Raw genomic sequence first — 26,884 nt, 5'->3', positions numbered from 1 at the left:
ATATGATTTTAAATCTGTAGACAAACCAAAGATTTCATTAACGTATCAGATAGTTTTTAGTGATCACGGCACAATTTTTCAAGTTGTTTAGTGCTGGATCTTCTGAAGAAGAGAATTGTACTTACTGTGCTGTGTGACTGAAATAAGGCTTAGCTGTGTGCAGTCGCCTGATTCTAATAACCCCATTTAATTATTCTTCTCTAACTGGGGGGCAATTACTTTATCACACACAGGGACTATTAGTGTTGGATTACTGTGGTCATTAAATCAATTAAATATGCACAAGATGGACGGAATGATAGATAGACAGAGGCTTTGAAATTTAATTTAAGTGGATTACATAATGGAAACCTGGTCAATTCATTGCATCTTTTCTGTTATTTTTAAATGACAAATGCTGTAATTGTAGCAGCCACTACATACATATATAACAACCAGCAATGGAACATTTAGACGTCAATTAGGCGTCTAATGGAAATTGAGCAACAGGTGAGCATTACAAAACCTTGCGGTCTACATCCCTCTCTGAGGTTTAATGTTTGGGTCACTGCTAACATATCTTATAAAAATGTCCTGATCAGAAACCCCCCCCCCAAAAAAAAATAAAAATAAATAAATAAATATATATATATATATATATATATATATATATATATGTATGTACACACTTTAGTCTTGCCACTTGTTCATTTCATTTCATTTCATTTTATTGGAGAAGGATAACCCCTTGAGATGGAACATCTCATTTTCGAGGGGGTCCTCAAGATAACACCAAACACTTACAGACATACTAAAGCTCTTCCACACAACCAACACCCCAAACTGTCCCAACTCTGTCCAAAGCATATCACATAAACAATATACTATGACATTAGGATAGCCTATATTACAGGAGAAAACCATAATTGACGAAACCACAAAAACAAACAAATATAACCTACATATACATACAAATACAAAAATACATACCTATATACACATATGCACACAAACATGCATGCATGCATGCACTGCCTACATACATACCACATACATACATACACATGTTGTTTGTTTGTTCATTCGTTCATACGTTTGTCCATCCATTCATAAATGAATGAATGAATGAATGAATGAATGAAAAAATATACTTATATAAAAGAATATACTTTATAAATATACTTTAAGAATATACTTTATAAAAAGCCATAGACATTTGACACTATATTTTTTTTTTATGAATGAATAGATGAATGGACTTATTAAAGAGTGAGTGAGTGAACATTCATTTGAATAAATGAATTAATAATCATTCATATGAATGAATGGAATGAATAAATAAATGAACGAATTAATTATTTAAATATAGAAATAAATTAATACATTTTTATTATTATTATTATTTTAGCTCCATGCATTTTTTAATCAACACTTGAATGTGGGTAAGTTTAATAAATAAAGCAACATTTTGAGCAAAATGCTGACAAAATCATGTTTTTGTCAAAGATTACATTCAGATGATATTCAGAACGATAATCAAAACATAGTAAATTGAGTCCCTAAATACACTCAAAACTTGCAAAGTCATATAGCTTGTATATATAGCAGGTTTGGATTCTATTTGGCATTCAATGTTGATGATCGCATTATTTTATTTGGGGTGGTGATGGAGCAGTGGATAAGACACATGCCTGTGGTGTGAGAGACCCGGGTTTGAATCCACTGCGAGACACCAATGTGTTCCTGAGCAAGACACTTAACCCCTAGTTGCTCCAGAGGTGTGCGACCTCTGACATATATAGCAATTGTAAGTCGCTTTGGATAAAAGTGTCAGATAAATGTAATGTAATTACATATGATATCACTTAATTCTGCTTCTTCCTCACCTGTGGTTTGATCCAGGGATTCAGTACTCTTTCAGAAGATGTGTCATAGTGCACCCTACACTATAACAGTATGGGAAAAAAACAAACAAACAAACAAGCAAAAAAAAAAAATCAGAAAGCCAGAATATTCTGTGTTTGGGGGGGGGGGGGGGGGGGGGGCTTTTCTCACAAATAATGGAAATTATGGGTTTTTCAGAGACAGAGTTAAAGGGATACTCCACTTTTTTTTGGAAATAGGCTCATTTTACAACTCAACGTTAAACAGTTGAGTTTTACCATTTTCGAATCCATTCAGACGATTTTTTGATATTTAGAAGATTATCAGTAACCAGTTTCTGGTCTCATTGACTACCATAGTATATATTTTTTCCTGCTATGAAAGTCAATGAGACCAGCAACTGTCTGGTTACTGATATTCTTCTAAATATCAGAAAATCGGCTGAATGGATTCAAAAACGGTAAAACTAAACTGTTTAACTCTGAGGGAGTTGTAAAATGAGCCTATTTCCAAAAAAAAGTCGAGTATCCCTTTAAGTATATAATGACACATTTTTTTGTATGAATGAATGAATGAATGAATGTCCTTAAAAATAAACTGGTTTCTACATCCGTATAATCTTATAGTACATTTCATCATGGTTGACACTGTGTCTTTTTACCTATAGCATAAAACGCAATTTCCCTGAAGCAAGCCTGATTCAAAGACAGCTAAAGCGCACAAAACACATTGAGACAAACTGCACTGTTAAAAATGAAGTCTTTAGTCACTGTTTAGTCCCATTAAGACACACAGGGACCAATCACTGAAATGGCTAATCAAGCTGTGTATATTTAAAAAAGTTTGCTATGAATCCTGATGATTGAGTCTCGATGAGCAGCTGGTACCTGCTAGGTCGCATGCGAGAACAGAGACGCAAAACACAAAGTGAACCTGAATGACACTCCAAGTGGGACGCAGTGAGTCAAGTTAACATTAGCAGGTGTTCTCTGTAACTGTCTTCTAGTGGAACAATATCAAACGGGGATCGGGAAAACTTATGTTACCACTGAGAGAACATCCAGCCAAATCTCTTTAGTCAAACATCTGTCAAAACAGATGTGCCAGGGCAAGGCCAGGGACTAGGAGAGGATGAGAATAAGATAAGATGTAGAGAAAGGATATTATAAACCGCAAGGTCTAATTTCTGGCACAATCAAGAAGGATAAATGGTAGAATCTGTTGCTTTATTGAAGACTTTCTACACCGGCCAGTTTGTTTCCAGTAGGATTTCATTAGCGCTAGAGAGACTGGCCCAGGTGCCTTAGCAAAACCCACGTGGGCTTTTGGATTTCATATTGAAAGAGACTCATATTCATTAAGTCTTGCCAAAACGGAAAAGCGATTCCTTCACTGGGCTAATTACAGATTGTCCCATCTGGCAGCAGGAGATAGAATAATTCAGACATAACCAAATTAACATTGTCATTGCATTTCTGGCTCCATGGCATCGACATTTTGGCTAATAACGGAGAAAGTCCTTTGGGTGTTAAGCTCAAGTAGAATAGTTTTGTTTTCTCAAGCTATACGCTTTTAAGAACTACCCGTTTGGCTTTCTTGAAAACAGTCTAAACTAGAAAACAAGAAGATACATTTTGTATATTTCCTCACTATCTACACCATTTAGTATAACTAGTACTACTAGCATGTTCACACAGTGAGAATCAACGAACTAAGCGAGTGGACTATGTGCAGAGTATGTGAATAATATCCAAAAGTGTGGAATGTGGGATCATTTATGCACTTAAAGGCACACTGCTCCAACAGAAAACGACCAATCAGCAGAGAGTACTTCACTTATCAGACATTCCACGATCAGCAATCCTATCTCTTTAGGATTGCTGAGTTGGATAAAAGTGCTTGATTCATTTGAATTAGTTTTGCAATAGCTTTATAAACTTGTTGGATCTCTTAACCTGACTTGGAATATCTATTGAGGGACGTTTTATGTTTATATATATATATATATATATATATATATATATATATATATATATTAAATTGTGTTTTGTATATTTACCAACATATATTTCCATCCGATCAGCAGATGATTCATTTTAAAAATGTATACACTAGATGGCCAAGTACATTTGAGTGCACACTAAAGAGGGAAAAAGGCAAGTAATAAAGCAAATAAGGTAAAAGAGGAAAAGAGATAGTAGTAAGGAGAAGGAAAAAGTTATTCCGGGGGTCAAAGGCTCCCTAACACCCTGTAAAAGCAAGGAGAAACAGGTATTTTATTTAGTCTATGGTATTTAGAGAAAGAATTTGCCGAACTCAATAATAGCCAATGTAGATACCAAAACATCAATGTGTTTGCTTAAAAAGAGAGCTCTTATGATCAAAAGATCTGCTGCTTGGATAAGCTTGCATTGAATCAGCACGTAAAAGCAAATCACACACATAATTGCTGTTGCTGCCACAGCAGGTTGTCATCCACCGCAGAGATTGACCACAGGCCAATCCGAAAGGTCTACAACAGATAAGATTGCAAGAAGCATTCAGAAAGATTCAACAGATGTCAGGTTCCATATTGGCTTTCAAAGATACATCAGATTTAAGCTAAAGTTATAACCGCAAGAGCCGAAACAGATGGCACTCAGATGGTAAAGCTTCGAAATGAGTTTCCAACTCAGAAATGCAATTTACTGGAAAGATTAAAAGAGGCAATTTATGTTCAACAAATATCAGATCTTCAATCTATAATATTGCAAATCATATTAAACAAACTACCACATATGCCGCAATAAATGTGGTTGTAAAACTTGAAAAAAAGGTTGTCCTATTCTTAAAAAAAAATTGCAAAACGGCGGAAAGATCTACATGACTGAAAATGGCGTCATAGGGTACTTGAGCTAAGGAATTAGAGGGAAACATTATTTTGTTTCTTAAGGGGGGGTAAGGTTACCTAGAACCTCCATGTCCCGTCAAGAGACCAGGCATGGAGTTTCCAGAGGTCTGGGCGTGGGTACCATAGGGTGGCCCGTCTCTGAGAGAACAGGTCCTCTCTTAGAGGAATGGGCCAAGGAGTGGCTGTCGAGAGGACCACCAGTTCTGGGAACCAGACCTGCTTCTTGTCCTCCCTGACCTTGCACAAGGTCTGTGCAAGAAGGCTCACTGGGGGAAACGCAATCCCGGGGCCAGCTGTGTGCCAGAGCATCCGTACCGAGGCTCCCCTCAGTCAGGGAATATAACAACTGGCAGTGAGACGTGTCCATGGCGGCAAACAGATATACCTTTGTGGCCCCGGTGCGCCTGAAAACCAGCTGGATTACCTGGGGATGAATTTCCCATTCTCTGATAACATCCAATGCCAAGAGAGCTCATCGGCTGCATGGTTGAGCAGGCCAGAAAAAATAAATGGCACAAAGCAACCTCAGATGCTACTGATGTCAGGCAAGTTGTGACATGCGACGGAAGCGTAGACCACCCTGGTGGTTAATGTACGCAACAGTCGCAGTGCTGTCTTGACCGACCAGTAGATGCTTGCTTAGTAGCAGCGTTTTAAAGAGGCCCAGCGCAAGATGTACCGCTAACAACTCTAGGCAGTTGATGTGCCAATGCAGTCGAGGCCACGTCCAGAGACCCGAAGGTGCATGCCTGGTGTACGTGGCCCCCCAGCCAGAGGCAGAGGCATCCGTAAAGACCATAGAATGCCTGGAACCTTGTTCTAGGGAACACCAGCCCGCAGGAACGAAGGGTCCGACCACAAGCTGAAAGTTTGGCGACAGTGCGGGGTCATGTACACAGGGTGGGGCAGGGCGGCGGAATGCAGGGACCCAACTCAGACGGCAGAGCGGCCCGGAGTGGGGTCAGAGTGTGTGCTTCTGTGTACCTGCTTCTGTGGAAGGACAGAGTTGTTGAGTACCAAGCGCACCCTCTTGGGAATGGGGCCCAGTGAAACAAAAGATTCAGCAAGGGGGGAGGAAAGAGGTGAAAAGTTGCTCAGCAGGGAGAGAGACAGAGGGATGACAGCTAGTATTGTAAATAAAATTGCGTAGGCAGGGGGTCTGGTGGTTTTGAAGAGTGTTTAGGATTGTCAGAGCAGAACAAGCACTTTCCTAAAATGGCTTGACACTTGAACCATCTTTAAATCCGCCATCTCAAAGTAGTGGCATTTGGTACATACGACCTCTCAAATTTTAACATGGATTATGTTGCTTGTTTGTCTGAAATAAAAGGATTTTATGAATAAAAATAAAAGAAAATATTTGTATTAATTGACTGCTATGTGCTTTACTCCTTCTATACTTAAATTACTTATTACCATCAAAGTCAGATTATCATCCTTTATTAATGGGACTGCTTACTTCCTGTCATGCTAGGATAAAATGCAGTCCTCAAGGAAAACAACCTCAGGCATCATTAGTCCAAAAAAAAAAAAAAAAAAAAAAAAAAAAAAAAAACTGAGCAGAATTATAGGTGAGATGAGTCATTCAAACAGTCTGTCCATGCACCAATATCAATTTGTAATCATTTTATTTATTTATTTATTCAATTTTCTGAACGATCACTATATATCATAGAAATATATGACATTTGATATTTTATTTCATATATTAAATCAAATAAATTTATATGAAATCTTGTATATCAGTGAACATTCTGACAGCGCAAGGATAATTATTATTTAAAAAAAAAAAATAATAATAATAATAATAATACATACAGTACAGCTGAAAAAAAAGTCCCAAGGTTTTTGTTTAAACTAGTCTCTCTGAATGAGTCAATTATTATTATTTCCCTGCTCCGCTACCTTTGTTGACTGTCTTTCTTTATTTCTAAGCATTATAAATCAACTCCTGGTCTGTTCTTCTACCTGTTCTTCCAGCTCCCCTGGCGTACGACTGTAGCGAAACCAAACGATTGGCGGTGGATTAATGAGCATTTTTGTAAAGCAAGTTGTGAGGCTTGCAGCAAAAGAGTTGTGGGGATACCTGTCCCTGTCGTCTCCTCCCGGCAGCAGACGTCGCCTCACTAATGTACATTAGCCTCTGTGGGGTGAATAATTTGTTCTCTGTGTCAGAGACAGCCATCTGCACGGCAAGCGCCTCCTCCCCTGCTTATTTGCTTGACTCATTTCTGGAACAGTCTGGGATAAATGTACCCGATAGGCACCTGGTGAACTCTTCTCTAACAGCCCAATCTGGAGACAAAGCCATTGAGCAGCTCTTACAGGAAACAGAGGAGCCTTTAATATGATAAGGCCAAGGTCAGAGAGTGAGAGAAAGGTAGACAAAGAGACAAATTGAAAGAAAGACAGCGAGACGGAGAGATACACCAATTTTCTTGAGATTTGAAAGGAGAAGAGGGTGTTCTGATAGGCCAGTGGTCTCCAAGGTCGTGCCATTTAGCTATTGATGTCAACATTACAAATGAGATAGCTATTGTGTTATGTTCAATACTTGTACCTAAAGGTGGTCATATTTACCATTGCTCAGAGGAATCTTGCAACCAAAATTATGTGATTCCAATGGGAATCTTCGCAATCGGCAGTTTTAAGTTATCGTGATTTTCCACGCTGAACAACGTGTGATGATCAAGTAAGTCGTGATTTTCCACACTGAACAACAGAAACGTTATTGACAATGGATAATGGACCTTTTACACAAAATTTAGCTTAAATGTATCTAATGTGAATTCATTTGTGACGCAATCTAGGAAAACCCATCGGATGTCATGCTGGTATGTTTTCAGTAAGGTCTAAAAACAAATTGAAAGTCAGTTTTTCTTTAACAAAATTGGGTTTTCAATAATTTTGTATTATTCTATTACATCTTGTTTATCATCTCTGAACACATCTTGTGAAAATTCACTAGTTTAGTGCAGAAAAAATAGCGATTTATACTGGCAAGCTGAAAACGTCTTTCTGTTTAAGAACACGCATGGAGCAGAGGGGCAAAAAACAACAAAATTGCACATTTAGCTCTCCTTCTCATAACACTACAAAGATACAGTAGATTCACTGATCGAAATAAACCAGATAACAGAATAAAGGTCCCGCCAGTCCTGTGTAAACTACAACGGCACGCAAGTATTTATTTATTTATTTTTATTCAGCGTTATATTGTGGTGTGATGCGGAGCACAAGAGGACAACAAAGTCTGAAGTTGCTCGCTTAAAAGACCTTGCTCGCCTCTCAATCATCCAATTTCAAAAAAACGAACTTGTCCAATTACAAACTCAGAATTTTGAGTTTGTAAGCTTTCGAATGATACCTAATCTATGACGATAACTAAAATATGTGACATGAAAAAAAGTCAACAGAAAAAGAGCGCTAACAGGATGTGACAGTTAATTAAACCTGTTCCGTTTCTGAAAATCATAGCGATCAGCCAACTTCAGATAACCACAACTTGTGACAAACAATAAAATAAATAAAACCAGATTTGGAAAGGGCTTGAACACAGCTTTAATATGGTCTCAAAACCTGTAAAATTTCACCATGTGGTGGGTTTTCCAAGATCACATCAAATTTCCTGTCTGAAAAAAAAAAGGTAATTTTGACTATACTGAGATAGTTTTGTAGTTTTGTTAGGCCGATCAGCCTAACCAGTAAACAACTAGCTTTGTCTGGCAAGGAGACTGGCAACTAGACCATCTTAACCCAGACAATCTCAAGCTTGGCCTGATGTAGAGACAAGTGTAATACCCCATAGGCAGTAGTAGGTGTAACGTGCTACAAAGTAACGTAATTAAATTAAATTACTGTAATTAAAATAGTTATCCATTGAAAAGTTAAAGTAAGGGATTACTGTTCATTTTTAGGTAATGTAATTAGTTACTTGTAATGTATTTGTGTTACATACTGTAAATTAGTTCAACAGTTCTTCATAAATCAATATTGAATTTAAAATCTAAATGTATCGCCTAAAGGTAAAAGTGAAAGCTTCTTCTTTAAAATCGTTAGCTGTCAGTGCATGTATTACACGACGACGAGTTCGCGCCAGTTGGTTACGTTGTCTGAGGTGGAACATGTCGGCAGAGGCCAGTGGCTGTTTTTCCACTTTTTATGACACAGGTAGACAAGAACATTATGGTACAATGTGGGCTATGTGCAACACTGAAACAGTGTTAATGTTAATGAGATAATTAAGTGATTAATTGAGTGATAATTGAGTATTATTGAAGACACCTGATGGTGTCATCTTTTCTATTTATTCATCTGGCTGTTATAACTCATGTATAGCAGCCAATCAAAAGACAAAGTTAACGATTTAAGGGTCAAGAGCCCAACTAAAGTGAACACTGATCACCATAATGGTGACTTAAAATTACGGTTTTCTCCTTCAGGGATTCTGCTTGTTAGGTGTCTTCAATAATGCACAATTATCACTCAATTATTCACTTAATTATCTCATTAACTCTAACACTGCTTCAGTGTTAATCACATGACTACAAAGAATACATTATGTATGAAATATAATATGGTACTCGTTGCTTTGAAATCAAGTTTCATGTTTACAGCTTGATACAGCGTTTTTGTTATTCAGATGTGTAGCAAAACAATTCTATTTTTTTTTATTCAGATATGTAGCAGAGGAATTATGTTTAACTAAAGGTTACATTAGTAACTAAAATATTTCAGTATTATAGCATGCTTTAATAAAGCTTAAATTATTTAAAAGAATAAACTATTCCATGTTTGACTGAAATAATAAATAAATAGTGCCCCCCCCCCCCCCCCCCATACCATTCCTTTAATTGTGCATTAACAGACAACAAACACTTAATCAGATTAGCCCTGATGCCAATGACATTTCTTAAAGCCAGCGGCTGAAATCAGTAGTGTGCAAATGTTTTGGCTAATGTGCAACGCTCTTCCCCGTTTGAACTAATTGTCTTAATTATGGCTGTGCCATCCTGCTGTGCACACACAAAAAGCCCCTCTGCTGATGCTAAAGCAACACACACACATACTCTTACACACACACTCCCTGGTCCCCTTAGAAGACACAGTGATGCCAGTCTGCTAATAATAATAATAAAGATAGAAGCCCAGTAGAAATGTAATGGGCTCCCTACCTAGACAGGATTTCAAGGCACACTTTCGAAACACTTCCGGACATACTTAATTCAGTTTGAGCTACAGTCCACAGTTTTTTTCCTATTTGTCGCCATCTCTGTTCGAAATCTGTAATTGCAGTTATTCGCGGAATTATAAACTTTACATGAGTTGTACTTTGACACGGCACATCGCAAATGAACACAAAATTTGATTAGAGTGTGCAGCTGTCATTCACCGCGGCGGTGGGGATACTGTCATTCAGAATCACAGATTATTCTTTTTGGAAGTATGACCGACATACTAATTTTCACAGGAAAATCTCATTTAAACAAGTAACAAACATTCACTTTTGTTCTGGTTCTCACATCGTGCTGATTAAATCTAAAATCACGCAAAACCATGCAAATTATACTTTGTTCTCAAATTGTTAATGTTAAGATCGTCAGCATTGCGTGACTAGCCTATATGTAACGTCCTTCCGATATGTATCCTTGTTTTCGCATGGGTCTGGCTGTTTTTTTTTTTTTTTTTTTTTCCTGTAGCCACTCCAAAGTCCGAATGAAGTCTTTTGCATTTTACAACGGGTGAAGCTTTAAAATAGTACACATGTTAGCATGCTGAAAAATCTAGAATAAGTCCATTCACCAGGTATGGACATCTCATTGAAGGACACATCTGTGGCAAATGATAATGACAGAAAAGACAACAAATAAATAATGTATCATTTGTACAGACAAAAGTGTGTAGCTAAAGTGCCCAATAACTTTCCAAATACCTAGAGAGATCCATTTCATTGAGCCGTTGAAGATTTAAACAATTTACTTTCAATGAAATAAAATCACAGATCATGAAGAGCAGAGCAAATATTTGTTCTACCAAAAACGCAATGTTTTAATAATAATTTTAAACACATATATGGGAAAGTTTGTGGAGGAAGTAGATGATCAAATGTTGTGACTCAAATGTTTACTTAAAAAGTCTGATATGTCAGACGTCAAGAGTAAAAACATACCATCAAACTCGCATACTTTTCACTCAAGCAAACGCGTAACAGCCAAGCTCATTTAGACACTCAAAAGCCTCCATTCTGAGCACCATATTTAAATGCTTTCAAGTAATTACAGAAGTGGAGGTGGATAGAAGTGGGAAGATGAGATCACACTGCTTTTTTAGTGAAAACATCAGCGACCCAGAGAAAGCAAGGCTACTGAACTCTGCTGAAATGATGCATGGCACTCCAGATTGTGAAACATGAACCTAAAGTAAAAAGGAATATTTTGTTGTTGTTTTTTATCAACAGCACACTAGTTGGTTTTGAAATAGTCCCAATATGCTCCCATGTTTAGTACTAAGTACACTGTGCAGGGAACAGGGTTGAGAATCATACAAAAATAACAAATGTGGTTCCAATTCTTCTAAACAATTCCACTAACAATTACGTTTAGTGAGGCAGTGCACCTAAGGAATGCAATGACAATTCACAAGTCCCATGAAAGAGTGTGAAGGTGATCAAATGTTGTTCAATGGAGAACTGACCCGGAGGGAGTTTCCTCACACTTGCCAGTGTTTTAGAAATGACTGGTCAAAACGGTTCCTCTAAAAAAAATGGGTGTCTTGAAGACAGACACTAGAACTACAGTTTGGAAGCCCAGAAGCAAGACAGAAAAAAAGGCCTTCTTCTCATACACACATACACACACACCTATGCCCACTCAAGCTATTCTCATTAATAAACTCTCCCAGGGCTTGGCAGGGTGCAGTGCAGCCGCGGGTTCGCCGTGCCAGCAGTGGGCAATGCCGGGCCAGACATTATTGATGACCCGCTGTGCCAGCCCGGGAGCGGCTGACAGACCGTGAAGAATTAAGGTCAAAGCATCACCTATCTGATGGCGTAGGAGGAGAGAAGTATCAGAGGAAAAGGTGATTTTCTTGGACTGCAAATTGTGCTATATATATAGTTTTTGAATTGCATTCAAGTAGCCTATACAATGAATTTGTGAACATACATGAAAATATGTAAGATGTGTGTAATAGTACGAATAAACTAAAAACAAACAAAAAATCATAATACACAAAGGAAACGCACACTGAACTGATCGGTAAGTTTTCAAAATAATATCCAAAACACTTTATTTTCATAAATGAGGAAACGGTAAATAGCAGCAAAGCAGTGAAAATGATGACGATGAATGACGAATGGTGAGTAGCCCCACACACACACACACTTTGAACATTCACAGATAGTGAGACTTCAATTTTCTCGTGTAGGATGCTCACGAGGAGACTGGGGACTGGAAACAGGTATGGGGTGAAGTAAGTACACTTTAGGTAAGTAACAATCCAAACGAATACAGTATGAGGAATTGACGAGACCAGACAAACTGTGTGTGTGTGTGTGTGTGGTCCATTATTTGGTCCAAATCAGTTTCACAACAACCAAGCAAGCCAAACTCTGATGACAAATGTACTTGGCTCCCACAATAAAATCTCTCATGACCTCCTCTGCCTATATTATTGTTTTAATAGTAACCATCAGCAAGATGGTTTCACAATTGTCCAGGATAAAATGCATCCAACTATATACCACCTCATTGGAGTTTGGCTCTTCTAATCACAAGATCTACTATCAGAACCATTTTTCTGTCTGGCTTCTGTAAATAGCCTGTCAAGCCTCTATAAATTGGACTCAGCGACCCCAGTTACCCCCGTGTTTACAGGATAGGAACATAAAACCTAGTCGACTAATAGCAACAGCTCGTATCAGATAAATTGATGAGTGGTCACTCTGGTCTGTGGGTTGAGGAGGAGAGGAGGGTCTTATAGGTACGATAAGGACAATTAATGCCATTCGTGGCACCATTGCAGGTTAGAAACAACACTGATCAGATTTACAACCACCCTGACCATAATCTGGCCACACATCTATGTCTTCTGTTGGCTTGATTTCTCCAGTAAGTGCAGAGGTGACTGATCTGATCTGGTCTTGTTGATGTTTAGTTAGGAGCATCCTAAAATCTAAATTCACAAAATGTGAATATTTAAAGAATGTCTTGGTGAATTTTTACTGAGGGTGAATCTCCACCCATCCACCCATCCAATAAATTCAAAAATAAATAAATAAAGGTCTACTAATTTAGGAGATTATGCTTTTTAGTTTGTTTTTACATTTTTAAAAAAATTTGAATATATATATATATATATATATATATATATATATAAATAAAGTGCAAAATAGTGGAAACAGGGTGGATAAGCTAATGCATCATACATGACCCTAACGCCTTTGTATTCACACCAGCATTTATATTTTATGTTTTCATGTTGTAAACAAGGAGGCACAATAAACTGGGGTGAGACAGACATTCGTTTTCACTCATAAAAAGGGTGTGCAAGCAACCTGTCTGAAACATAGGGGCGGTATGACTTATTTATAAATGTTGTCATGTTGACAGAACATATTTATGGAGCTCTGAGCTCCAAGCAGAAAAGTGATTAAAACTTCATATTTAGCGCTGCTTATGAGATAAAGACCTGCAGAGAAATGCTAACAAAGACTGGTGAAATATCCTCATGTGTCATGCGTGGGGGAATGAGAAAGGACCCAACAATGGCAGAGCATGTTCACATATGAAAACTGAAAAACAATGCTGTTTGTCGTCTTGATGCTGTCTGTTTGTTTTACTGCCTGAGAAATTGCATCAGATGATTCATTGGGAGAGCGGTCCAAATGAATGTGAATCGATTAAGACGAACGTCGATTTTTGCAAACGTTTTGCCCAATTCGCCGGAAAGAAAGAATCAACTCAAAAAAATGATTGGAATCACTGGTTCAGTCCACAGAAATACAGAAATAATAATAATAATAATAATAATAATAATAATAATAACATTATCAACACACATTCCTCTGTTAAAACATCAGAAAATTGGGTTTATAGTTGCATGACCCTTTAAGTCAAATGACATGTCAACTCAGAATGTGAGTGCATTATCATTACTAACCTACTAAGGGGGGAAAACAACAAACCAACAACAAGAACAATAACATCAGCAATAAAACCAAACGATTTGATTCTTGTTTAAAGGCAAAGAGCAGGCCCATAATCCAGCGTTCTTCTAAGCATTTCCTTTATCTTCCAGTATTCAGTCTCCACATATCTCCCTCATTCTTTGCCTCCGATTTCTGATTGAACGGTTCCACATGGTTTACCTCAACAGCCCAGCATGCATTTCTCCACCCGCCCCCTTCCGCTCGGGCTGCGGGATGAACTGCATGCTCCATCACCCAACCAAGTTCACCCCCTGCATTCACAACGCTAACATGTTGTGCGCTAACACAGTTAGAGCCCTGCTACTCAGATCCATGTCTGCACGATTAACACAATTACGCTCGATTCCACAGCGCCATCCACCTATCAATATTAATCGCGTTAGCCGCTCTCAAGTGTTCTGGGGATGGGGGTGTGGCCAAGTTGAAACTCAATGGGGGGTATGGAGGAGTGGGCATGTAGCTCTGAGAGATTGTATTACATTAATTTGTCTCTAGTTAATTCCATCTCATCCCCTTAATATGAGATAGCCTAAACAAAATGTAATCTCAGTTGCTTGCATCACCTCGGCTGAGAATGGCCTTGCGGCACGGACGCCCAGTCGCATGCATTGTGTCTCGGGCCTCCGATGCCTCCGAAACGTCCTTAATTGAAAGCGAGCATGACTGTTGGCAGACAGCAGTTTCTTGACTTTATAAAAGAAACCATGCAATGAGAATGCAGAGGGAATGTCGACGCCAAGCCAGAGCAGAAAGCTAATTCACCGGATGGACTTTTCTGGAGAGGCTGATGTTTTTCACCCAAGTGATTATTACATGACTAAGGGGCTGTTTACACCTGGCCACTTCATGCGTTTTCTGTGATCGGATAGCGATCCGATCGTGAAAAGATTCAAGAAACGCATTCAAGACCGAATTGAATCCGATCGCCCAAACCACTTCGGAGGTCTGGGCCGCATTCCAGACGAAACTGGACAAGTGTATATGCATCTGGTTGTTGAAACCACATATGTACATTTTAGTCCTCCCAAAAATGCTAAAAAAAATAAATGTGTGAGAGCGTGTTATATAGGCTATATGTCATGTTATAGTCAGATATGACGACACAACTGCAACACGCAATACCACAGATGAGCAGCAGAGTCTCTCTTCATAAAGTCAAGGTGCAAACTGTCACAAATCAAAGTGAAAGTAAGTAACAGATGCTTCACACATTAGACACACAGTCAGCTTCATTAAAAGTAAAAAAAAAATGAAATGATCTTACCAGGGCTGTTGCCGCTCTCTCTAATTGTCGTCTTTGATTTTGAACTTTGATTATATATATATATATATATATATATATATATATATATATATATATATATATATATATAAATAAATAATCAAAGTTCAAAAGCAAAGACGACAATTAGAGAGAGTGGCAACAGCCATATATATATATATATATATATATATATATATATATATATATATATATTTTAAATATATTATATATATATATATATATATATATATATATTTTAAATATATTATATATATATATATATATATATATACTGTATATATTAGTGCTGTCAAAATTAACACATAAATGTATGCAATACATTTTTACAATTTAACGCATTGTAAAAATTATATATTCTAGGTACGGTTGGTAATGCCAAGTAATAATTTTACATTCTTTGGTTATCAAGAATAGCATGAACATAATTATCAGCTTATTTCAATTGTAATAGTGCATTCATACTTGTAATAAAGTCTATGATAAATGGACTACTTTCATTATACTTCATTAGTCACTCTGAGTTCTACTTAAATCGAAAAGAGTCGATATTGATTAAAAGTTCTAATTTAGTATTATATTAAGACAATAAAACACAACCTACATGTTTGAACAATTTGAAAGTGAGTAATTAATGACATTTTGGGTGAAATATGCCTTTTAAAACAAAACTGAACACACAAAATAAACTTTATACACAACAAGTCAAAAAGCGACTTTTCTGTTTTTAGATCTGAGGGAATTCAATAGCTGTTTCTTATACTACTACAGCTATATTTTCAACATGGTTTTACGGGAAATTATTATCTTCTTGTTCTTGACATGCAGGAATTCAAGGCATACCGACATCACATTCTCAGCATAGTGATACTTTCACCAATAATACAGCTGAATGACCAGCAAGTCATTCAGAGGAAGAAAAGAGCCAAAGAAAATTACCACAGCAAGATTGATTTTGGCCTGTTTGGATCACATTCAGCCCTTTAAACCCTGCTAACCCCAAGACTGATTTACAACCAGACACAAACCGGCCGAAATGAAATGAGTGAGGTGCTCGCTAGCCTGGAGCAAACAAATATAACAGAAGAAAAGATGCAACAAAAGAGACAGAATGTGAAGCCCTTCACATACTCACCCACACGAAAAACATTTTCAATGCACATAGAGAGTTAAACTCACACATTTTATGTAGGCATTAGTGCATATCTGACCAAAACACACATATATATATATAAAAAAAAAAAAAACATAGAAAATGCCAGCTGGTAAGAGGGTAGAAAATGACACATATCTCCCCCCCTGCCCGACTCACAAAGCAATGCAAAAACTACTTTCACTCTCATCAGCGTTCAGTAATGAAGCAGCACCGCAGAAAACACAGCGACCGAGTGATTTATCATCATTCTGAGTTCTATTTCATTCCCCGATTACTGCAGGCAGAAAACATGAGGAGCAAATTAATGAAAATGTTGGGGAATTATAAATTCCACTTTGCTCCTACCTTGCCTGAATTAACTCGCAGAGCGTTGGCGAATTAAGCCCTTTAAATATATATATGGGGACTAATTTTGTTTTATAACCTGAAAACCTTTTTTGTTCCGTTTTTTTTTTTTTTCATATTAACACCAATAGAGCCAGAGCTTTGGGGGAGGGGGGAATGTGAGGGAGAAGATCATTTAAAAGAATGCTTCTCTCTTTGTGTTACCAGAGCAAGGCCAAGGGCCAGCAAGCAGGCAGGAGTCCTTGTAAAGGAAATTGGAAGATAAAAGGTCCCTCCTTGAGAGTTTGCAACTATGCGTCCTCCGACTTTTTCTCATTACAGTTTCAGATGCCTTTGTGAAGGTGCAGAGGATCTACAAAAGTCAAAAGTTCCTTTTGTACCCAGTCACAGCACTTTTGAGCAAGAAAGTACAGATATTAAATTCCTGCCTGTTACCAATTATATATATATATATATATACTGTATATATTATAAATTATACATACAGTCTGCTTAAATGGATACTTAGCATTAAAGGAGTAGTTCACTTTAAAAAAAAAAAAAAAAAAAACTTTTGCTGATAATTTACTCACCCCCATATCATCCAAGATATCCATGTCAATCTTTCTTCAGTTGAAAAGAAATTATTTTTTTTATTTATTTATTTTTTTTTTTAAAACATATAATCTCCATATAATGCACTTTAGTAACCAAACGGTTCAGGGTTCAAAAGACAGTTTCAGTTTTCAGCTAACTGCAAACTGTTCAAACGACTTCAAACGATTCCAGACAATGAATAAGGGTATTATCAAGAGAAATGATCACTCATTAAAAAAAAAAAAAAAAAAAAAAAAGTTTGTTTTATAAGCTCAAATGGTCGCCTTGCTCTGTTCTGTGATGCGCGTTCATGAATCTCCTGTTCGAACTCGTTTATCAAAATTAACAAATCTTTTTTTTTTTTTTTTTTCGTGTCATTTGGTTCATTCAACGAACAAAATGAACGAATTGACTTGGGAAAAGATTTGTTAATTTTGATAAAGAAAGTCATGGACATCTTGGATGACATGGGGGTGAGTAAATTATCAGCAAAAGGTTTTTTTTTTTTTTTTTTTTTTTTTTTTTTTTTTTTTTAACTACTCCGTTGTATTAGTAGAAAACCTGTAGTACTTTCCACCCTCATATCCCCCTGAGACAGGAGAGTTATGTATTTTTTTGTCTGGAAAAAATTCTCAGATGATCTCTGAGATCTCACTCACAGAATGTACACATAGTGTCAGCCATCTTTTTTTTTTTTTTTTTTTTTTTTGGAAGCTAAGCTAGCAGGCTCTGAGTAGTAGGGGTTACCATCCTCTTTTTCTCTGAAATGTCCAGGATTCAGTCGCCATTCATTGTTTACATGCACATCTTTTGTTTCAGTCTAACTGAATTCATCCTGATTGGTGAATTTGAATGTAGTGTTTACATGAACGCTAAACAAGTGATACACATTCATCTTTCCAGAGGTGAAGTATCCCTTTAATATCTGCCAAATACCTTTTTTTTTTGACGGTCCCTCAAACTTTTTCTACAAATCTGAACCTACAGTATAGCACCAAACCCTAACAATAATCATGCTGTCTAATCAGCTTCTTGATATGCCATACATGTGAGGTTGATGGATTATCTCGGCAAATGAGAAGTGCTCACTAGATTTAGACAGATTTTTGAAAAATATTTGAGAGAAACAGGCCTTTTGTGTACATAGAACAAGTCTTAGATCTTTGAGATCAGCTCATGAAAAATGGGGGCATACACTTAAGTGTTGTGTTTTTAACTTTGTTCAGTGTACTTAAAAATGTAACAAATGCCAGTTGTAGCCAACAGCTAAAAAAAAAAGAGTCCTTCAAGAGTCTTCAGCCAGGCTACATGAGAACTAAGAGGACTCAACAACCTTGTAGCCAGGTTAATAGAACATTTGTGCTAACAGAAGATAAAATGAGAGAGAGAGAGAGAGAGAGAGAGAGAGAGAGAGAGAGAGAGAGAGAGAGAGAGAGAGAGAGAGAGAGAGAGAGAGAGAGAGAGAGAGAGAGAGAGAGAGAGAGAGAGAGAGAGCAAATCACAGGAGATGTTTGCAGGAGGCTTTGCTTAAAAGCTTGAAGGAGAATGTGTGATATGCATGTGTATTTTTGTTTATGTCTTTGGGGGCAGGTTTTGGACCAACGCAGACAGAGTAAGATGGATGGTGAAAGCGAAAGAGAGGCCTTTTTCTCGTGCATGCTGTGGGTTATTTTCTCTGAAATGACTGGTCTTGTCCAGTGAGACGTTGTCTAGCACTTGTCCAAATCGAGGCATCAAAGCACTTGTGCGGCTGGGAGGACACTGTGCAGACGTACCAGCAGTCACATGACATTACTGTGTCATGTCACGACAGCTTGTTATTAGCTATCCTAGGGAGATGGGCAGAAAGTCACAACATTCTGCAACTTTTTTTTAGATCTCAAACCTTTTTAAAAGGAAAAAAACAAAACAAAACAAAAAAAAAAAACGGAAACATTCTGAACTATGCATTCAGTAGACCTACAATGAACTTAAATATAAACTTTTTTAAGAGCCCAAAATTTTTAAGAGCCCGCCAAAAACAAATCAGATTGATGTAATGTATTGTAATGTAAAAAAAAAGTGTTGCCAAAGGATTCAAATATTTAATCGCGATTAATCACAATTAATTGCGCATTTTTTATCTATTCTAAATGTCTCTTTATTTATTTTTGTCCCATTATTATTTTTTTTCTAATTTTAATGTTCTCATCAAGATGAAAAAGTGGATCGGCTTGCTTTGTGCATTTTTTTTTTTTACATTTATTTTTAATTATTTATTTTTTTTATTATTGAAAACATTGGTAATACTGTGATCAATTTCACACTAAAACATTCACACTTGAAGCAAATAATCTCTCACACAATGTAACTGTCCATCAATGAAAGCAGGTCCTGATATTGACGAGGGCCGCATCAGCTGTGTGTGTGCGTGTGCTTGGCCACCATCAAGTGGTATTTCAGACTGGACGTGCTGCGATGATAGCTCAGTTCACAATGACAAAACATATTGGTCTTGTCAATGGGACCATTTGGCAACTTTTTAAAAGTAAACTTTGTTTAATTCAGAATCGTATTGGCATCCATTTTGGCGTCTCGCACTCATCAATCACTCAAAACGTAACGTTAACCTACTATTTGGCCTGCTCACAACAAGTGTGTTTCCGTTCTAGCTGGATCCGGTGCTTTCAGACAGGACATGGAATGTGCGGCGCTACACCATATTTCAAAACTTTTTGGATGCCAATAAGTTTATATTGGCTACTAATTAAAACTATTTTGACCGCAGTGTGCGTGCTGCTGCTCTTGCCCTTTGGTCGATGAAGCAACAAAACGTCATCACGGGCACACGCCATTGAAATCAATGGGTTTCATAGTGCAGCGAATGCTGCGTCCTGTTGCAAAAGCATGTGGGGAAAAAAAAAAAAATTCTCGGCAAAAAAGACCATTAAAATGGGTTTGTGTTAACACAGTTAATAACACGTTTAACTGACAGCCCTAGTAAAAAAAATAATAATAATAAAATAAAAAAACCTTGCAATTACCATATTGTTCTGAATATAAGATGACTTACATATTTTCCAGTGAGTCACTGAATCACTCACTCAAATTATTCATTTCAAAATGTTGATTCAATCAGGAACGATACAATTTGAATTTAAAAGCAAGGTGAATTTATTCTATTTAAACTAACTGTGTGTATATAATAATTTATTCTAGGATTAGGGGTTACAATACTTTACAACCCATTTTTGTCCACTCAAATGTATTCTTAGAATGGCTCCACCACATGCAACTGGCTTGTAAGTAGCCAATGAAGGTAATTGGTAAGGTCAAATTTGATATTTTAATTGGAAATGCTTCAACCTAGGAATGAAAATGCCCCAACCGAACGACTAGTTCAGGTGTCAGATGCACATAAAGTGCTGGTGACCCAACTTTTAATATTGAGTCACAAAACATAATCCAACCCTAGAACTGCAGTATGGAGTTTGTGGTAACACCAGATCTCATGTGCTTCTATCTATATCTATCTATGCATCCCATTGTTTCTTTTTCTCTATAACTCGGTTATCTGCTGTTCTTCTAAACAAGTAATCTTCTGGGTCGCACAGGCTCTGCGCTTATGTGGCTGGTATCAACACTGTTAGGCTGATGGAGTGTTTGAAGAACCTCCCTCTTGATCAAGCATTTCTGTGTAGCCCCCTGGAGGCCCAAAGAACAGGCATCCATCTTCTTTAAACGCAGTGTGACCACCAGAGTACCACGTCCCGCTAAGTGTAAGATTAAGCTCTACAAATCAACTCCCAAAATCCTCTTTAGTGCACTGCAGGCCAGGCTAGCGAGGTGAACCACCACACCCACAAAACCCTGGACCCTCTCAACCTCTAGCCACAAACCGAGCTCCCTTGACCCAGGTCAGCAATGCATTACTCCAACCAATCAATTGATAGATTGGACTGTCGAGGCTGCCGTAACTAAATCAGCAAATTCTGATTATTCAGCAGTGGTCTTGGGAGCCTGGGCGGGTGTCACCAATCAACGATCACTACCGGCCAGGACAAGTATAGACATCTCTTGTCACTTGAACTTAATTTATTGCAAACCAGCACATTGATCAAGCTCATGCCGTTCCACAAGTCGTTCAGTCTTGAGCTTAAAGAACGATTAGAGCAAAAGATGGAGAGAAGGTTGAAGAGGTGTTAGAGAGTAACTAAAGAACTGCTGCCTATCGTACCCTTAATTCCCAGAAGCTAGAAGTCAACAATGCTGACTTTTAAACTTGCGGTATCCTGTACTAGCTATAAAACAGATCATTGGTCTTTTGAGACAAACATATTTTGTACAGCATCAGTCTGCAAACGCAGCGAAAGAATATCTAGAGACTATTTGGGTGCAAAATACATTGATATACGTAACAAGTGCAAACATAACAAAAAAGCACAACAAAACGAATCCGTTGAGAGACTAAAACTCATATAAAACAAGTGTCCTAGCAACACAAACACATTTCCACCCAGAGCAGGAGCTTGTAATTTGAGTGCTGATGTGATATTCATCTCCACTGGCATTGTGTTTTGACTAAAGGGGCATCGCTAATCGAATGAGAGGTTGTATTTAATATCCCTCTGTTCCCGTATAGTGCTTGAGCAAACCAGCACTAGGAAACATGCATTCGATTATAGCTGGGTAGAAGCCATTGATTACTGCATAGCATCAGAGCCAGACAGGCCCATTGATACCAAAACGATCAATGTTACAGAACACTTGCCAATGGATTTGTGACACCTGTTTCAACGTAATTGACACATAAACACTACAAGAAAGACACATAGGCACATGCATACACACCATCATGATAATTCTATAGGATTGTATACCTTAAAGTCTTTCATTTGAGTAAAGGACAACAAACACAGAGAGACACATAAATAAAGGTTTGTGATATACTAAAGGCCAGAGTATTGATTTATCAAAGAATATTAAGACCCTTTTAACTGGTGAACTTTCCCAAGATAAACAGTCAGTATCTATCCAATAGGGAATGATGGAAAGGGGATGTATGTATACACATATACATATCAGGGTTTGCGTTGACCGGTAATTACCGAAAAAAAATTAAATGTCCAACAAAATTAAAATCTCTCCGGTCAAATTGTCAGATTAAAATTGCGTACTAATTCCGCTATGAATTTGAGAATAAGCCTAAAATGTATAAAGCAAAAAGACAAAAACCTAAACCAAATCAAACTAACAAAGTGAGAAAAAAAAGTCACTTGAAGAATTAATAAATCAAGCTACCTACATAGTGGAAAAGGATGTTCAGGACTTACATTGTTCATGTACTCGCTCAGCAGGTCTTGCAGGGCTTGGCGCACGGCGTTGCACTCGGCTACGATGCGTTCACGTCGATCGTCGCGTGTGCAGGAGGAGTCGGCCATGAGGGCGGCGCCACTAATGATGCTCTCAAGACGTTCCTCCAGCGACGGCCTGAAGCGAGCCTCACTAAATGTTAGTGGATCCAGAATGATCTTATTCTGAAACAGAACAAAAGATGGACAGGGTTATGAAAGTTTCTGTAGAACACATTAAAATCCATAAACACCTTTAAAAGTAACTATAAGTAACTAATAGGTTCATGTGCAGAATTGTTAGTACGAACATTGCAAATCATGTCATAAATTGCATATGTTTTTTTTTTGTTTTTTTGTTTTTTTTTTTCTTTATGTATTTGGTCTTAGCGGACAAGATCTGCTATGCATGTTTTTTGCCGAGCAAGTGTGGATTGCTACTGTCAATAGATACACAGGCACGCTGTTGTGAGCATGTAAGATATGATGCTGCTGCTATACATGAATAGGCACACAGTTCTAGGAAGGTGAAGTTGGGGGAGGTGTTAGGGTTAGGGTATGTAACCCTTGTTCCCTGAAGAAGGGAACGGAGGCGTAGTCAGATGAACCATACTGACTGGGATCATGCTTAGGGAGCCCGTCATCTTCGAGTATTGAAAAAAAAAAGTGAGCACAGTTAGTAAATCTGGTATAGTAGTAAATCTGGCCCATAATCTTAAATACCATAGTAACACCTGGCTTTTTCACACACAAACTTCCCAATCAAAATATGCTGGATAAAATATTTAAACCCTATAGTTAGTAGGGGTGTAACGATACACATATTCATATTGAACCGTTCGGTGCAAGGCTTTCGGTTTGGTTTTCAGTACGCATTCAAATGTAGGCATGTCACGTGTGGCAAGCGCGCTCATAATGTAAGAGACGCTGGTGTGACCACAACATTGCCCAACATCAAATGGAAAATATAATGTAAGCGGAACGAAACTGAGCTATTTGTTATTGTGTGGTTGAAGGACCGTTTAGTAGTTTGGACCAATTGTTACAACACAGCGCCACGACATCCAGTAAAGAAAGCATTTGAATTCGCTGCGAGATCTAGTGAGAAACATTCATCGGTTATTAATGAATCAAACAGCACTGACAAGGAAACCAGGAAGAAACATTGTGCCATGAACAAACTATCGAGTGTTCACAGATCAGCAACATTCACCATGAATTTACTGTAACACTATTAACTGTAACCATGGAAGTTTGGCAGGAATAGTAGGCTACATTGCTTTCAAGTAACATTACATTGGTTTCATTTTGACATTATGAATTCAATTGCTGCCCTCAAATGTTAATCTGAACTCAAAAAAAAATCCTTTGTTTATAACTTCTACAATTTTACATTTAATTTTGTCCAAAAAGCTGTTTTGTTTTATATGCTCCTAAGAAAAGTCAAGTATAGCTCCATCATTGCTCAAACTAATATATATATATATATATATATATATATATATATATATATTATTTATAATGTTAGATTTAATAAAAATATAACAAAGAGGATAACAAGCCCAGTGAGATGTTTGTGAGAGTTTCCATTAGCGATCCACTGAAGACATTCTGTTGGAGCCTATATCCAGAGGCTTTTATAAGGTGACCTTCAAGGCGAGATCCAGGGCCTCGGTTACAACCACATTGTGATTTAATGGGGCTTTTAAACACAGGATGCAGACTCAAGAACACCCTCCCTTTTTATTATTGAAAAGTTGCTACCAAATACAGGTTTTATGATCTCTAGGGCTGGGCTGGGGAAATTACCATATTGATAGTGGCGATATTATATTTTAGAGCTATATATGAATACGGCTTCGGCAGCAGTTTGCATTTTGTGGACTTTGCCAGTGCAGATGAGGTGGAGGTGGCATTTAGAGGAACCAGAAGTGGCCAGTGCCCTTTACTTTCGAGACTAATATTCAGAAAGGCACTTCACCAAGCGGTTATTAATAAGTTAGATCTTTCACAAGTCTTTCATCATTTCTATCTCAGCATGCACTTCCTGTTATTTGGCATGTTCACAGACAGAGGAATGAGGTTGACATATTTTCGCCCATCCAGTAGCAGTAATGCAAACTAACAACAGCAAAATTGGAGAGAGAGAGAGAGAGAGAGAGAGAGAGAGAGAGAGAGAGAGAGAGAGAGAGAGAGAGAGAGAGAGAGAGAGAGAGAGAGAGAGAGAGAGAGAGAGAGAGAGAGAGAGCGAATAGAGCTTTCCCATTATAGCATGTTGCCATGGTGATCAACACTTAAGTAAAAGCTGTAACAGCAGTCTTGGCCATCTCATTGACACGATAAGTATGTGGACATTTATTAGTTTGTTTGAAATCTGTCTGCATCAAGTTTCCAGGTCTATTCCGGCCCACCTGCTTTTATCTGAATAAGGGACTAAAACAAAGACTTGTGATAAATGTCTGACTGGAAAGCGACAGGCAGGACATTCAGATACTGGCAGGCTGGAGAAAAGCCATTGTGAAACAATTTGTACAGATTACTTAGGTCTTGTGTGACTCATGCCGACTACATATTCCAATTCTGATTTGATGTAGTTAAAGACAACATGAAACAGCCTTTAAAAAAACACATTCAAATCGTGGAATGGAGCATATATTCGATTGGAACAATATTCAGCTGGAATTGGTGTAGCAAATATGTATTACATATTAAAACAATCATTATTTTAGAATGATTTCTGAGGGTTCATGTTAATGAGGCTGAAAATGCAGCATTGCCATCACTGAAATAAATTGCATCTCATAATAAATAGAAAAATACAGAGCCCTCCTGGTCCCACTTTGTCAAACAAGAAATAATTGTAAATCATGGCCTCAATAACGTGTCTGACACATGGACCCTTTGTTATTAAACTGGACCCTGTAGTGATGGAAGGATGGATGGATGGATGGATTGATGGCTGGATTGATGGATGGATGGATGGATGGATGGATGGATGGATGGATGGATGGATGGATGGATGGATGGATGGAAGGATGGATGGATGGATGGATGGATGGATGGATGGATGGATGGATGGATGGATGGATGGATGGATGGATGGATGGATGGATGGATGGATGGATTGATCGATTGATCGATTGATCGATTGATCGATTGATTCAAATCAAGCATAAATCATCACATCCATATCTACATTAAAGGGGTGGTAGAGTATGGTTTCACTTTTCTAACTTTAGTTAGTGTATAATGTTGCTGTTTGAGCATAAATAACAGTATCAAAGTTACATCGCTCAAAGTTCACAGCAAAGGAAGATACTTGCTTTTAAAGAAAAGGACTACAATGAATGGCAGGTAGGGACTGCACGACATTCCTCCCAGGTTATTGATATCACCAACCATAAAATGAAAATAAACCCCGCCCCCGGGAATACGCAGTTCATGTTGAGAAGAGGAGGAGTGGTTGTATAAGGGCCTGTTCACATATTGTGTCTTTTGTGTGCTCAAGTTCGTTATTTCAAATGTAGGCGTGCGGTATTCAAATGTCGTGGTGAGACACGCTCATTTTTTTTCTAAGCGCGTATGCGCCACATCGAGATAAAAAACATCTCAACTTGTCAGAATGCCGCAAGCGCACAGTAGGTCACGTGACAAGAACCAACCGGAGTGCAACCGCCCTAGCGCTTTGGAAAAAGGAGAATGCAGCACGCCCAGCGTTTTCTACGCATTTTAACCGCAATATTTGTGAATCCAGCCTAAGAGTACATTTGTGAGTCAGCTCAAACATTAGCATCCATCTTTTCACATGCAATAGAAAGTCACTCTGTGCGCATCTCACAACAGTTCCTAAGTGAGTGATTTATGGATTACATGACAGAATATTCTAATTGAAGATAGTTAACTCTACATCAGCAATATACGTAAATGCATCAACTAACCATTCAGAGACGTCATGTTGTATTCTACATGTTGTCACTTCTTCTTGTGTCTCTCCATCTTTGACTAACTCCATTTTAACATTAAAGGGAGAACAGTTTCTGTCATTTTAGTGCGTCTGCGTGAGGAAATCGCAGCTGCTAAAACACACGAAACCCCGCCCTCTGCAGCAGCTCATTTGCATTTAAAGGGCCAGGCACAAAACGGTGCGATTTTGCAAACCCTCGAAAAGTGACAACTTTAACATGCTATATAAAAATATCCGTGGGGTATTTTGTGCTAAAACATCACACACACA

General features: G+C 37.9%; 1 protein-coding gene across 3 annotated transcripts in view; it reads right to left on the bottom strand.

The window, feature by feature from the left end:
• ctnna2 (catenin alpha 2) overlaps positions 1 to 26,884 on the bottom strand; it is a 443,954-nt gene that overhangs the window by 297,244 nt on the left and 119,826 nt on the right. For all 3 annotated transcript variants that reach the window (XM_039689255.2, XM_089132075.1, XM_039689246.2), the window contains one exon: positions 22,633 to 22,836. In XM_039689255.2, the coding sequence (XP_039545189.2) occupies positions 22,633 to 22,836 (204 nt within the window). The remainder of the gene's footprint in view (positions 1 to 22,632; positions 22,837 to 26,884) is intronic.

Source organism: Pimephales promelas, chromosome 6 (assembly GCF_988280905.1).
Source record: "Pimephales promelas chromosome 6, fPimPro1.hap1.1, whole genome shotgun sequence".
In the NCBI taxonomy this organism is placed as follows: Eukaryota; Metazoa; Chordata; class Actinopteri; order Cypriniformes; family Leuciscidae; genus Pimephales; species Pimephales promelas.
Note: the sequence above shows the minus strand (reverse complement) of the source record. Positions and strands in the feature narration are given on the sequence as shown.